This window comes from Coenobita brevimanus, chromosome 13, assembly GCF_032717465.1.
Source record: "Coenobita brevimanus isolate Jiangsu-jjx chromosome 13, ASM3271746v2, whole genome shotgun sequence".
NCBI classification, from domain to species: Eukaryota; Metazoa; Arthropoda; class Malacostraca; order Decapoda; family Coenobitidae; genus Coenobita; species Coenobita brevimanus.
In genome coordinates this window covers 12,642,382-12,657,682 of record NC_136966.1, presented here as the reverse complement: position 1 = coordinate 12,657,682, position 15,301 = coordinate 12,642,382, and the positions used below count along the sequence as shown (strand labels likewise).

The following is a 15,301-nucleotide window of genomic DNA, read 5'->3' as shown; positions in this document are numbered from 1 at the left end:
ATGTGTGAAAATATAAAATCCTCCGCCAGAACTTGACCCTCTTTACTGCAGATAAAAATATCTACATTGAACCAAAGCTGTTGTACACTCACACCAGTATCAATGGGTGGATATAATTATTTTGTAAATACAAGGCACTGCTGTCACTGTTTTGAATGTACAGGTTTAGCCAAAACTTGTATATTTATGTCAGTGTCAGTTTGTGCATATAATTCTTCCTTTACACCAATTATTATGATGTCGTTTTATCACTGGTACAACTGCTAGTGCGTGTTGCTGCGTGGTGGCTGGCCAGGGTGAGCGAGGTGGCACTCAATATGCCCTTCATCACCACATCGCTGCAGGCTACTGAAGGTGAGGAATCTGTTGGAGGGGACGACCTGTGCATACGGCTCATACATGTGCTCCGAGGCGGCATCACAGGACCTACTGTAGTGGTCCGCCCCGCCCATATTATCATACTGGGAGGCCCTGGAGCACGTCCTGGGCGCCACGCCTTGTTGCCTTGGCTCCCCCAGGTCAAGATCTGGCGGTGGAGAGGCTGGTGGAGGAGGCAGGATGGCAGCCCAGTTGATCTGCACCTCTGCAGACTGATCATTTGGGTGGCAGCAGGACGTGTGTGGTGGTGATGGTGCCAGTAGAGCCATGGTGGCATATGGTTCAGTAGTGTGGTTGGGCAGCAGCAACCTCGGCTCTGCATACTCGTTAACCATCTGATCCGGCTTGAGGAGTCGTGAGGAGGATAAACTGGAATCCATATCACTGTCAGACGGCCGCCATACCTTGTGGTCACTGTACATATTAATGGAAGGGTCCTGGTACAGTGGAGGTGCGTGAGGAGGGCTGGCTGGTGGTGCCTTGTGCCGTACCCTCCACAAGTACCACACTGTACCAAGGACCAGTAACAGCACCAGCGGAATCAGTAGGTAGGCCAACCACACTGACTGTGACGGGGCGTTCAGCACCTCCCCTCCTGCCACTGCCTCACCCAACCCCTCTCCCTCCACCACTACAGGGGCACTGAAAGGTCCCGCTCCAGCACCTGTCAGCGCCGCCACACGCAAGGTATATATGTGTCCAGGCAGTAAATCACGAGTTTCCAGGTAGGGTGTACCAACTGTCTCAGTAACATGACTACCGTTGTGGCTGAGTGTGACCATGTACCCTATCACCTCCCCCTGCGCCTCCTCAGTACTAACGCCCGACCACTCGATCAGCACTGAACCCTCCTCTTGCCTCGTTACTCGCACATTACCTGGCGCAGTCAATGGCACTGGAAAGACGGGAGTGAAAGCTTCAAGTTAAGATTAGGTTGTAACAATATAACTCATGTCCTATCTATCTCTTCCTGTCAGTTTATCTATCTATACCTATCAGTTTTTTTTACTCTCTATTCTTATCAGTTTGTCTAATATAACTCTAAGTGCTATCTATATTTTCCATCTGTCCCTATCGGTTTCATTACCTATCTTCTCCAGTCAGTTGGTTTATAGACTTGTGTACATGTTTATCGATCTATCTACCTTATTGCTAACTTGTGCTTGTCTTTTACCTATCAGATTGACTGTTTCTGTACATATGTGACAGAACCAGGGACACATGATTACTTTAAGACCACTGGCATCCAACACATACACCAACTTTGCGATACTTGACCTAAGCTGTAAAACATAATACAGTACAGTAGCTATAATACCTTGTCATTATTGAAACTACAACACGGTTTCTTATACAATTAGACTTAACATTGCTAAACAACATTATCATACAATACTTAAAAACAGGCCACATGTCTTTGACATAACAAGTACTACCAAAGATGTCTTATTTGGTTGTATTCCAACTACCTCCAGAATATTTTAGTCATCCTACTAATCGCCCGTCTAAAGGAAAGGGTCAGTGAAGGCTACACCTAACTCCTCTAATTCGATGAGTCTCTCCTAAACCGAAGTCGTCGTCAAAAGGTAGCCATCATCATCATCGTGAATTATTCTTACCTAAGGACTGAGTAAGAGAAAATCCAGAAGCAAGAAGACAGGAAGTGTGCTTATGCTAACATCATTCATTCATCATCCAATCCTACGTTGCCCCATAAGAAGCGTAGGAGCCCGGGGCTAGGCAAAGTGGTCCTAACATTTAAGATGAGAGTGACCAGCCTCACTCATCTCTGAGTGGCATTACGTGAGCAATAAACCCCAACCATCCCTTGGATATAAACCTTCACCGGCTCAATCCGATTGGAGTGCTGTAATTACCCACTACACCACCAGGCGCCAAAATTTGGTTATATGGTTACCACTTACCACCCAGCGTAGTAAATATTTCCTGGTGTACAGGAAACCACTTGGCTTGTCACTCAGTGTAGAGTCACCCACAGGCAGGAGGAGGAGGAAAGAATGAAGGAAAGACAGAAGAGGATGGAAGGAAAAAAGGATGGAGGAAAGGGCAGACACTCGAGAGCAGCACTACATCGAGTGAGGTAACAAAAAAGAAATAAAATAATCGTAGTGAAAAAGTTTGTCTTTCCCGCAATCACGGATCTGAAAGAAACCTAGGTCATATTAGATTACACTTGGCACTGGAAGCTTCATAACTGCTGGCACTTCTTTCTTAGCAACTTAACATGCATATTACACCCAGACATTCTCCTTTATTTAATTTACATGATTTTACTCTTGACACTATATACGGTACCTTAGTAATGCACAGGAGGATAAAAAAGTGCAGTATGTAAAATAAGTAGCTAAGAAAGAAGCGTTACGAAACCTCCCACGCCAGCAAAGAATACAGCCGCAAAATTTATCGATTTCAGGCGTGGTATGTATGTAATATGCAAAATTAATTGCTAAGGAGGAGGTACTATTAGGCACTCCTATGCCATCAAGAGTATTGGCCTTAAACTTACCGCCCTCGGGCGTGGTGAGGTGGTATGAGTTGGACGGCGTGCCCTCGACGCTGTGCCAGAAGGGTACGATGAAGAAGGTGTAGGGTGTGTTGGGGTGCAGGTTGTGGAGGTGATAGGTGGATGAGGTGCCCAGGACGGTAGTCACCTCCACACTGCCGCCCTCCGCCATCCAGTACACCAGCACTCCCTCAACCATGTCCTCCATTGGCTCCAGGAAGATCCAGTTTAGCTTAACACTGTCTTCTGCTGTGGCTGTGGCCTTGTTTAGAATTACCAGGGGACGCGCCAAGCGACGCCGATCCCCACGCACCTGAAGTAGTGCATATTATTACTAAGCCTGACAAAATACGAAAAACAGACAACAGTCCGTATTAACAATAATTGTTGTCAACTGTTAGGGAGATAAGTTTACCGTATGAAATGGTTAAGGACCTTTTTAAGTACAGTGTGGTCCATATAATACGCAACCCAATTCTCATGTGCTGCTGTGATGTCTCAGCCAGCGCCACCATTATCTACAGAGCATCATTTTCTTAGTTCCATAACCTTTTTCATGCTTTGCAATATTTGTTTTTTTATGTTTACTGACTCCTAAGCTTATTAGTTTGTCATGAATTTTCCTTTGTCACAAAAGGACACTGAGCAGTTTCGACCAAACACAAGATTGGAGAACGTAATTTGCAAACCATCCTGCATTTTTAAAGGATCCTAACCAATTTTGTCCATAAAAAAATCTCCATAATATTCCTTTAAATATAATTACACATTAATTTTTCCTAATATTGTCACAGTAATATTCATTTTAACTTTTGAAGTATTTGGAGGCTTTATGAGTAAAACAGTAGAATTCAAACAACCATACTTATAAGTTAAACCTAGGACAGTTTATAAGCAGGGTACCTGGTCTGCAGTAAGGGTGGGGTGTGGAGGGGCCCTGGTGGTGACAGGGTCAGACCAAGGGCTGGGGAACGACGTCCCCTGACTGTTGACAGCACGCACCAGGAAAGTGTAGGTGTGGCCTGGTGACAGGTGGCTGACAACACATGATTCTTGCGTGATGACAGCATCAGCCACCCGCCATTCGGTCCACCCCTGGCGCCAGTACTCCACAGCATACCATTGGTGACCAGCCTTGCTGCCCTGGGAGTTGGGCATCCAGCTTAGCTGCACTGAGGTTTGGTTCCAGTCCAGTACACGGGGCTTGCTGGGTGGTGGTGGCAGTAGTGGTGACTCCTCTGGCTCTGTGTTCTTCACCACATTAAGCACAGCCTGCTGCTGTATGCTGCCTGTTGTTGCCGTTACATGACAGCTGTATATGCCAGCATCGTCAAGCTGCACGTCTTTGATGATGAGGGCACCATTCTCTGGCAGTACGAACCGAGGCTGGTGAGGGTGCTGACTCAGAAAACGGGATGGCAGATGTGCGGCTGGCTGGTACCACCAGGTGACATGTGCTGTCGCTGCCTCACTCACCACCTCACATGAGAACCTGGCCACTCCTCCAGGGGCTACTGTCAGGTCCTTGGGTCCCACACCAATTACTGGAGGAGGCAGCGCTGTTACCACTACTACTTCTGCCCGCCCACTCACCCCTCCACCACTGTTAATGCCCCAGCAATAGTAAGCACCGGTGTCCTGTGTGCCTGGCTGGTGCAACAGGAGAGTACTGCCATCATCAGACACTGAGGCATGGCTGCTGCTGTGACCAGGGGACAGAACAGCTGTCTTGTCCACAGAAGGGAGGCGCCAGAGCACGAGGGGTTCAGGCTCGCCTTCCACATGACATCGCAGTCGTGCCTCATTGCCTTGGATCACCTGCAGGTGCTGAGGCCGCTGGGTCAGCTCTGGAGCATCTAGCACAGTGAGTGTAGCCCTGACAGTGGCTGTACCTGCCTCACTCTCGGCCTCACACACATAAACACCTGAGTCTGCCACTGTCACTTCCTGCAGAATTAATCGTTGGTCCTCAACAGTGGCTCTTCCCAGTGGCATCCCTCCATCCACTCGCCTCCAGGTGACTGTCGGGGTGGGAGAGCCCCTCGCCCGGCAACCCAACTCCACACCAACACCTGACGCTACTGACATGTTGGATGGCTCCTCCTCAAACCAAGGTGGTGCTGGGAGAATTAAACCCTTGTTGATAGAACATCAGTATATCAAAATTATTATACTATCATCTCGACCTAATGATAATGCAACTTAAAATTATATGGTAAATCAGTAGGGTAACTAAGCATGCAGGGAGGCCCTTTTCTTGCAAAGTGAAGGGCTTTCTATTATCTGATTATATTAGACGGACTGCAAAGGGACTTCTCCAGCCTGCAGTTCACCAGGTTCATGTACAGATGAGCCTGGAGCCACAACAACAACCGGATGATCCATTTCTGAATTTAACACAGAGATATTCTAACTTTGTTGACATGAAATTTATATTAATCTCATGATACTGAAGAGAGAAGCCTTCATGTGGCACTGATATAACTGAGCGGCTCTGCTGTCTGGTTATACAAACATTCCTGAATTCCGTCACTCTCCCCCAAAAGGAGGGTGGTGGACTGCAATAGGTCAACGAGCCTACAAGCCTCTGGGTTCACCTTCAAATGAGCCTGGATTGCTGCTACTACCACTACTACTAAACGCAAAGGATATTTTTTTATAAAACACCAAAACATAGTTTGAGAGAGAGAGAGAGAGAGAGAGAGAGAGAGAGAGAGAGATGATGATGATGAAAGTCTGCTGACCCGGGGTAATATAATTCAGGGTCAATAATAAACACGACCAACCATCAACCCATGATATTATTTTTTTACCATAATTTGTTCTTGCAACCACAAGACGATATTACAAAACTTAAGAAATACCTCTTGTATCGATGGGATTAATGAAGGCTATTCTTAACCCCACCAGTTCGAAAATCCTCCTCAAGGCTGAATAAAATAACCTGGAGACAACAAGAACAGAACAAATAGAATGTCTTCGTAGTGACGGTGTTAACTTACTCATGACGGTGAGGTGAGATGGTGGTGCCTGACGGGTGCCAGCAGCGTTGCGGGCACGACATATGTACTGGGCTGAGTCCTGCTGGACGGCCCGGGCGATTATCAGGTCACCATCCTGGTTGACACTGATGCGGCTGGAGTTGGTGACCTGGTGTCCATCCCTGAGCCAGGTAACCTCAGGTGGTGGAGTGCCCTTGGGAGGCCGGCAGGGCAAGGTGATGGATTCCCCTACCAGCATTTCTATAGAGGAGTCAGCCTGCCGCTGGAAGTCATAGGCCAGTGTGGCCACAGTGAGTGTGGAATTTTTTGAACGTGTGGCGCCATAGCTGTTTGAGGCCACACACCAATACGTTCCTGCGTCACTGTCCCTCCTGGTGGCCGTGACCCGCAGGAAGAACAGTGACCCTGAGGGAAGAAGCACCCGGTGTGAACGCTGATCCTGTGATGACGTGACCACTTCCTCCCCGTCCCGGAACCATCGGATTCTGGAACTGCCTGAGGCGGCGCAGTTCAGAGTGGCGGGGTCATTGCGCCGCGCAACCACGTTGCTCGGGTGTTCCTTGATCACTGGAGGTGCACCTGTACAGGAGACGTCATCATCAGTCTCATCATCTTCAATGTCATCATCAGCAGCAGCAGCACGAATTCTTTATCCTATCTAAGGACACCATTAGGTTAGGCCTAGAAATCAGTAAAGAGATAGCACGGTAAAGGAATAACTGTTAACAATATGCTCACTGAAAACAAGAGTTACCCGTACTTAATGAAATGTAATATGTCATTTGTTCACATATGACATTATTATTATTATTATTATTATTATTATTTTGTGCAAACTAAAAGTACCCCTACTCAATGACCTTAAGTAACCTAAGTAAGAAATAATGTTCAATTTGAAAACTAAAGATAAACTGGAATTAATGGAAAACAATCTTATTTTCATCTCTTCTGTCTCATAAGGAGCATAGGGGCCTGGAACTAGGCTACTTAATCCAGACATTGAAGTTAAGGTTACCAATCGCCCTCTATCGGTGGCATCATATGATTAGCCAAATAAACCTCAATCTACCCTTAGATGTACAACCTGGACTCACCTTCAGTTCGATTCCTTTAACTCAACTACCAGACGTCAATAGTATTTGGCTATATATGGTAGTTACCACCCAGCGTAGTAACTAGTTTCGTTTGCTACAATGAACCACTTGGTCTGTTACTCAGTCCAGAATCTAAACTAAGGCAGGATTACACAGCAGCCGATTGGTGGGTGCTTCCTCCTACCAGCATACCAATAAAAATGTACGCACATTTTTGTTTTCTTCGTGGTTGCTGCTTCCTGTCCGTTTTTTTTTTTTTTTTTTTTTTGTATTCATCTATTGTTACAGCGCTGTATTCTAAGTGGCATATGAGTCATCTGCACCATTTCTTTGGCAGTTTATTTTACATATTATACCTCACCAGTCATTTACAGTATTTATATGCCGTCTTCATCGTTTCTATATCTACGTATTTTGTATGAACAAAGGATGCTGAGGTGCAGTGTGCAAAATAAATAGCAAAAAAGAGGTGTTTCAACCCGACTCGGACCCTCAAGGTACTGTACCTGACGAAGAATTAAGCTGGGTCGAAAATGTTGTATCCTTACAATTAATAATTATGTGGACATCATTCTTACACTTAAATATTTCAGGACACTGAAAATGTCGTACGTTTGTTTTTACCAAACAGAAATTGGTTTCACTCCAACTTGAAAACCAAGATGTAGTTTTATGAAATTCCATGAGTCATAGTTAAGAGGTAAGACTGAGTCTGTCTGGCTAATATTTAAATTATTGACCCACCAATCTGACAACACTTAGCCGTCAAATTAATTGAAAAGGGGCAGGTATCCTCGTCAGGTTAGAACAAACGCAATGCAGACAAAAGAAAGAAGGGCAATGTGCTCTCTCTCTCTCTCTCTCTCTCTCTCTCCACATGAGTCTACTCTGTTGTAGGGTAAATAACTTTTTTACCTGGAACTGCACCTGAGATGACACAATACAATGCGGGAATAACACGTCATTTTGGGTTGCTTTCTTGGTGGCATAGGAGGCTTCGTAGCACGTCTTCGTTAGGGATTATTTAGCACATTATACCTTAACATTCTCTTGTATGTTAATTTCAGTCCCTTTAATATTAACATTGTCCGAAAGAGTAACATATATGAGGTTTTTGGTGTTATTTGCCGAATAAACAGCTTAGGGAAAGCTGTTACGAAATCCCGAACCCCACTTTTAATATATCCCTTATAACCACGATAATTTCACGTGTAGAAAACATACGAGGAACACACGTAAGTAGTAATATTCTGTACCCAGTCAACGCCATTGCTACACTGCTCTTGTCCGACTGCGCGGCGGCGAAAAGTATGTATGGTACCGCACTTTGAGGGACTAAAATTCCCACACTTTTCCGATTGTGACATTCTACCCACCAGACCACCAGGCACCTTTCCCCCATCTCTAAAATACCTTATGTCGGCATTCTACCACACCATTCTAAACCTGCGCTAAAATCATTCCTGTCATCATACCGACATTCCCTCGTCATCCATATTTCTCTTGATCCTGTTTCGCCGTCCCTAAAAACTCGCCCGTTACTTCTCACCTACTCACTCCATGTAGTCACACCCCCTTGTAATTTTTCACCATCCCATATTTCTCTCCTTTGATTCCTAACTCTGTCTTTCGATATTCTCTTCACTTAAACTTGTTCTATGTTTGCCCTCCTGCCATCTTGAATGCTGAGTTATAGCGAGAGTTTACTCTATGTCCACCATTGTTAAACTCTCTCCGGCTATTATCCTAGATATGCCTCATCAGTCCTCTTTTACTTTTCAAATATCTTCCGTTAACCCTCACTTACTCCATCGACATCCCCAATAATATTTCCTTTCTTTTTTCTTTTTTTTCTTCCAAACGATTATTCAGCTTGGCATCATTCCTGTAGTTCATCATCAGTTCTCTCCAAACCTGATTAAGTTATTCCGTATGCCATAATCCTCAGACGCCATTTTCAGTTGTTTGTTTTTGTTTTTTGTTTCGTTCTTTTAAAGGAATTTGTGGGGTCAAACGTCAAACAATGTAATGCGCAGTTTTTAAGAGCCTTTTTTATAGGTTCTTTATTCATCATGGCAATGTGCCAAGACGTATAAGACCGTGACAATCTAGTATTAAAGTTTTTTCACCATCTAAATCCTTTATATTACGCTTCACGCAGTTCATCCGCGATCCACCTTTTTAATACCTTTTCTAAAAACCTTTGAACCTAAAATCTCACATCACCCTTTATTCAGTCCATAGACGGCCCTAAAATCCTTTACATTAATCCTCTTTCACACCAAATCTCTAGCCTTACCCATCATTCTGTCTCATCACAGTAATTTGCGATACTGTTATCCGTTGCCCACCCACTGCATCTTGTCCAACTACTCTACAGGTCTCATGTTACTCCACACCCATCGACTTAACATTCCTCCCCGACTCCCTCTACTCACACACACACACACACACACACACACACACACACACACACACACACACACACACACTCTCTCTCTCTCTCTCTCTCTCTCTCAAAACACACACACACAATCAGTCTCTCTCTCTCTCTCTCTCTCTCTCTCTCTCTCTCTCTCTATCTATCTATCTATCTATCTATCTCTCTCTCTCTCTCTCTCACCACCCACCCACACACACACACACACATATACACACATCCAGCTTACCTCTCCCCTTTCTCACCCCCACCTCAGTCTCAGCCTCCTTCTCCCCCTTTTCCCTCTACTCTCTTGGCCAAACTCTTTGACAAAGTTTGTCTCTTTCGTCATCGCTCACCTATACTCATTTTTTTTTTAAATCTAGGCGAAGATGCACTGGACAGGTTGGTGATGATTGGCTGAATGCAACATTACTTCATAATCACTTTATTCGTTAGCATTATTAATTGACAACATATATTTGTGGGGGAAATTTGGGTAAGTAGATGTTATTCGGACATGTTGCATTCAATCATCACCAACCTGACAAGCGTATCTTCGCCTCAGTTAAAAAACTAAGTAGTTAGGGACCCGGATGTCATTTCGACTCTTACACATCGTATTCTAGAGGATTAAAATTTAGCAGCATCTTATTATCTGCCTAAATGACTCACAAGCATTATAGCTACAGTCTTTTTCTTCTTCCTCAACTCTTGACTGTAAACACGGAGTCATTTCGCATGTAAAACACACACACACACACACACACACACACACACACACACACACATTAAAATTTGTGAAGATTATTTGCCTTGTGAGATGGAACAAGGAATTTGGAAAGTGTGAATGATGTATGAATGACTTGTGAGCCATTTCGCTGCGCATTTTTTCTTTTTTTCTTTTATATATATATATATATATGGTTCTCTTAGTTGTCTTTGGGTGTCACCTCATCCCAGCTTTTAGGTGGGAACTAGGGTTGGTATCATGTAATTAATACTACATATACCGATATGCCAGACATTTATCTAAACAATAAGCACTAGTGTAGGATGCCTCCATGTTTCATCACCATAACAGAAACTGGCGGCACCACTGCCTAGGTTTACAAATGTCCGTCAACGCCCTCTCTGTCTCCTCAGAAGGAAGATGGTAGACGGCAAGATGAGAATAACGTCAGTATGCAGTCCACTGGGTTCACCTTCAGATAATCCTGGGCCCTCAAGGGGAGAATCACACCAGCCGCGAGCCGATACATATCTAGAGCGGCTCGGAATGACCCTGACGACCCATTTTCACCAATTTCGAACTCGAAGGAAATTTCCATCCCTCCTACGCACCTATAAAATTTTGTGATGATAACTTTAGCTGTTGCGAAGTTATCGTGGTATCAGACACACAGACCTTGACCTACTTTCACCAATTTCGAACTCGTGATCGATTTTTCCTCTACTGCACACCTGTAAAATTTTATTATATCTTGAGCGGTTGCAACGTTATCGTGCTGACAGAAACAGACACACGGAGAGACGAGCAGACAACCTGAAAACAATACCAGCTTCGCTATCGCGGCTGGTAATGAGACTGAATAGTAATGATGCCAAACCACAATTTTTGGAATACTGGAATGAGAAATTTCGCTGCAGTCAAGAAGAATTTTCGCTGCAGGAGCAAGAATATCGTTGCTTCGTATGCGAGCGTAAACAAATTTAAGTCGTTGCGTCCTTTGTTAGCTAAGTTACAATTTCCTATTGCTCATATATGAACGGACTGATAAGTGCTTTGTTGTGTTCTCATCTAGAAAGCGTATAATCTCTAAATCCTAAGTCTCTCTCTCTCTCTCTCTCTCTCTCTCTCTCTGTTAGATACTGCTATAACTTAAAATAGTTGCTTGAATGTACGTGTACATATTATGCCAATCATGAACTTTCAGAAAGCGGGATGGGTACAATCAGTTTCGGTTCCCCAATCTGTTATCATTTCCCAAAAACGTTTGTCATAGTTTATTTTTCTTAATATTTGCTTTTATTCAGCTATTTAATATTGGTTCTCGAGAGGGACGCCGCCTTGTGGCGCCGCCGATATAAGCCGGACTACCTTACTCCGCTGCTTAGTGAGGCAGATGTCCTTCATCTCCCTCCCTATCTCTCAAAAGAAGATGGTGGACCAGCTACAAACGTTTTTTGAGTATGGTGTGAAATGCAGTAATGGGAATAGAACTCATCCCAAATTCTCCTTTTTTATCCCTTGTTTCTGCACTTATCCATCCCAAACATCTTAATATTTTAGACTACTTTCTAATTATATATATATTGTAGAAGCACAGTTTGTTCGTTAAATTTTGACACATCATAGCAGGGCACTGGTATTAAACTGGCTCATGAAATTCTCAACACGTTTTCTAGTGTAGTTTATTTTGTGTATTGTATTCTCCTGTAAGCTATTTGCATATTTTTAAACCTGCAACTAAATACCATCGACAAAGCACACTAAAACATTAATAGTGATGTGCAGAATTAATGGCTAAAGAAGAGATGTTCCGAAATCTCCAAAGTCACGATAAGACCCTAAGACCGCTAATTAACCTGAGTAAACTTTACAAGGTGTATTAACGTTGTCTAATAAATAGGTGCAGATTCCTCTGATGACACAAGTGCTTAAAAATATATGAACCATCCAGTTTATAAGTAGATAATTATGTGAATATAATGAACATCTAGTAGAAAGACATTATTAATTTTAGTATTTTCTTTTTACTACGGCATATAAATTTAGCCGAACAGTTTGACTATATTATAGACATATAATTCTCAACATGGATAGTCCCTTCGTCGATCAATGTATAATTTTAATTATTTCACTACAACACTTTTTTCGTGGTTTATTTTGCTCTGGTCACCATCAGACGATATCATTGCCCAAACTAACCTGATAAAGATCCCTAACCCCTTTCATTTAATTACTGATCAACAAGACTCAGTCTTACCTCATAACTAAGGTTCATCAAATTTCATTCAACCACGACAGTATACACGGTGCGGGAGTGGCCCGGTTCCGTCAGATGAAAACAAAAAACATTAAAGTGGAGGGTTAATGAAGGTTATAATATTTAACCCCACAAATTCGATATCTCGCCTAAACTGAGTAAAATCGTCTAGAACGGCAATAGTAAACTGAAAGATAATGTCATGGTAGTGAAGATGTTAATGTCACATAATTTCCTACGTTGATAAAAACAATATTGACCAGTAGTTCATTTTAATGTCACTTAGGAAATAACGTCCGTCAAAACATTATGTACTTAACATCAAAGCTGATACATGAGGGTCGCCTTCACGTGGTGGCCCCGATATAACCAGGTGGAGGAGCTGCTTGGCTATAAAAAACTTCCATCAGCTTCCTATCACCAGAATGGAGGATGGTGAACAGCAGGAGAAGTGAAGCTATGTCTGCCGTCCACCGGATTCATGTTTCATAGGAGCCTGGGACCACAACAGCAACAAATTCAACAACAACAACAACAATAACAAAATTGATTCCATTATCTGATGAGCTGATCAGTAATAAATTGTTCACTAAAATATAATCAAGAATTGGTTCTGGTATATAGACGACCCATTCACAGGCTATCGGTTACTGTTAAAGGTAATTGTCTTTTCAGAAGATGAATTTTGATTAAAAATAATTAAAGTAATGTTTACCAATTTTTTCAGTCATGTATATTATCTTTTACCATGAACATAATTTCCATCGACCAGAAAACCCCACTCTTATACATGGCACAAACTTGTGTTCTTTAATCGCATAATTGTTAATATGTGAAAGCCAGAAATTATATCATACAGTATTATGCAGAATAAATGGCGGAACAAATGAGGAAGGAGGAATTTAAAGTGCAGGCGATGGCGTCTTGTTTCATTCTTGTTACCAGTGGACGATTATACTGTGACTGGGAGTGACTTTTCGAAACAGAGGTGTTAAATCAAACCCTTCAGCAATACCTTAAATGCTAAAAGCCTTCCCTCAGATGAATAAAATCGTCTGAAGTAACAAAATTCACTGAGAAAAGACGTCACGGGGATTCAAAGGGTTGTAAATTTTTTGTCTATGAGCCTGGATGAGCTAGAGGATGAAATCACCTGATAAAAATACAGGTAAACAGATTTCGTAATTAATGGGAATAACGCTGTCCATATAATTAGGACAGGATGCCCCAAGTTACATATCATCCAATGTTATAGCAAACCTAACCAAACCAATCCTAGCCTAACCAATATTGACACAGAGGCAGAGTTGTTTCGGATAATTACCAAATAAAATGTATTTATTTAACACCAACCTGGCTCAGCAGCGACGAGACTGAGACACACGAACAATAAAAATAAATCCATGGTTCTTCAACGGACTCCCCCACGCACTCTCACTCACGCACTCACTGCCGCCGGAATCACAGTAATAGTCTGACCTTTCATCTTCTCTTCGCATCGTGCAACACAGTCACTGGGGACCTATTTTCACAGTCCCTATAGCAGTAGTGTAAGTATAAAAGTGAGTCGGGTTGTGTGGCTATTTTGCTTTTCAATATCTCACATAAAATTGGAACATTTTACAACACAGGTCACTACAGATCACAATATTTGTAATGCCCGTAACACTAATCATTACGACTGGCAGCATGACTACCTTCCAGAGCAACAGCGAGTTCCAGCGAGCGTCTGTGGCTAAGGTCTAGAGCGAGATGATCTAACACCCTGCCTGTGCCGGGTCTGCTCTCACACTGATCCCCTGCTATATGAGCGAGTGAACGGGGAGACCCACGCAGGCAGATGGGGTGGCCGAGAGGGGGACAGAGGCAGGAGGCAGTTCAGAGAGAAAAGAAAACAGAGAGGGGTGAGAAGAGAACAGTGGGGAATTAGAGAGGGGAAAGGAGGAATAAGAAAGGAGAATGGGAGGAGGAAAGGGACAGGAAAGGGAAAAGATACGAGAAGAGAGAGGAGAGGGAGACCGAAAGACGGCAAGTCAGGGAAATGAGTGGGCTCGGAATGACTCTGAAAGAGTAAATGTTAATCATCATGGAAAGAACAGGGAGGGAGACAGAATAAAATTAAAGAATTGGGGAAAGATAGGAGAAGACTTAGAGAAGTGGATGAAGTAGTGGAATGGTGGGGAAAGGGCAGTGAAGGAGAGGTAGGGGGAACGAAAAGAGAGCAGAGGAGGGGGAGCAAGGGAAGTGGGAGTTCTGGGCAGGAACTTGGAGAGGGAACGGGAGAGGAGAACGAGGGAATGGGGAATGTCAGGAGAAGGGGGAGGTAGGAGAGCAGGGGTGCACGTGAAGGAAAGGAGAGAATCAGGGGTGGAGCAGAGATAAGGGTGAACGATAAGTGATGGGAGCGGCGGCGAGAGGGGAAAGACAAGGGAAGTGGGATGGAAATGTAAGAAACAGAAATGGAAAGGGTGAGTTTGGCGGAAATTGTAGAAAAAGAATAAGAAAATGGAAAAGCAAATGTGCCAGGGATAAAAAGAAGCGAGGACATTAAGGAAAGAGAAAGAGATAGTGGCGAGGAGGGGGAGAAGAGAAGTACCAGGTGGTGACAGGGAGGGGGAGGTACGAGAGTGGGAGAGGAGGTGGGTGTGGACTATAGAAGGCATGGTTTGCGATGGCAGGTGGGTGGCAGCCAGTGTGGACATGGGGTAGGGATGTGTGTGTGTGTGTGTGTGTGTTCTTAGACAGGGGTTTATAAGTTTATTAAATTTATCACGATGTGTTAGTCACTTTAGATGTGGTATAGGGTTATTTGATGTATTGATGTGTTGTGTTAACCTTTACACAGCCAATTGTTTACTCTACATTGGTATTATATTCAGACTAACACCTGGCGC

The 15,301-nt window shown here is 43.6% G+C and overlaps 1 protein-coding gene across 1 annotated transcript; it reads right to left on the bottom strand.

Moving 5' to 3' along the window:
* Positions 1 to 263: 263 nt before the first annotated feature.
* On the bottom strand, positions 264 to 13,906 carry LOC145414947 (roundabout homolog 1-like). Its single transcript, XM_080284362.1, has 5 exons — positions 13,858 to 13,906; positions 5,905 to 6,483; positions 3,806 to 5,022; positions 2,906 to 3,215; positions 264 to 1,273 (listed from the first exon to the last, which is right to left on the bottom strand). Exons 1-5 carry the CDS (start codon positions 13,904 to 13,906, stop codon positions 264 to 266), a joined length of 3,165 nt encoding a protein of 1,054 aa, XP_080140488.1.
* Between the last annotated feature and the right edge of the window lie 1,395 nt (positions 13,907 to 15,301).

Bases quoted from the DNA above. Each gene is read 5' to 3' on its own strand.
- LOC145414947 (XM_080284362.1), bottom strand. From the start codon at position 13,906: ATGCGAAGAGAAGATGAAAGGTCAGACTATTACTGTGATTCCGGCGGC. The intron at 6,484-13,857 runs GTGAGTGCGTGA...TCTCCTGTACAG, and splicing joins TTACTGTGATTCCGGCGGCA to GTGCACCTCCAGTGATCAAG. The intron at 5,023-5,904 runs GTAAGTTAACAC...TAATTCTCCCAG, and splicing joins ATCTCACCTCACCGTCATGA to CACCACCTTGGTTTGAGGAG.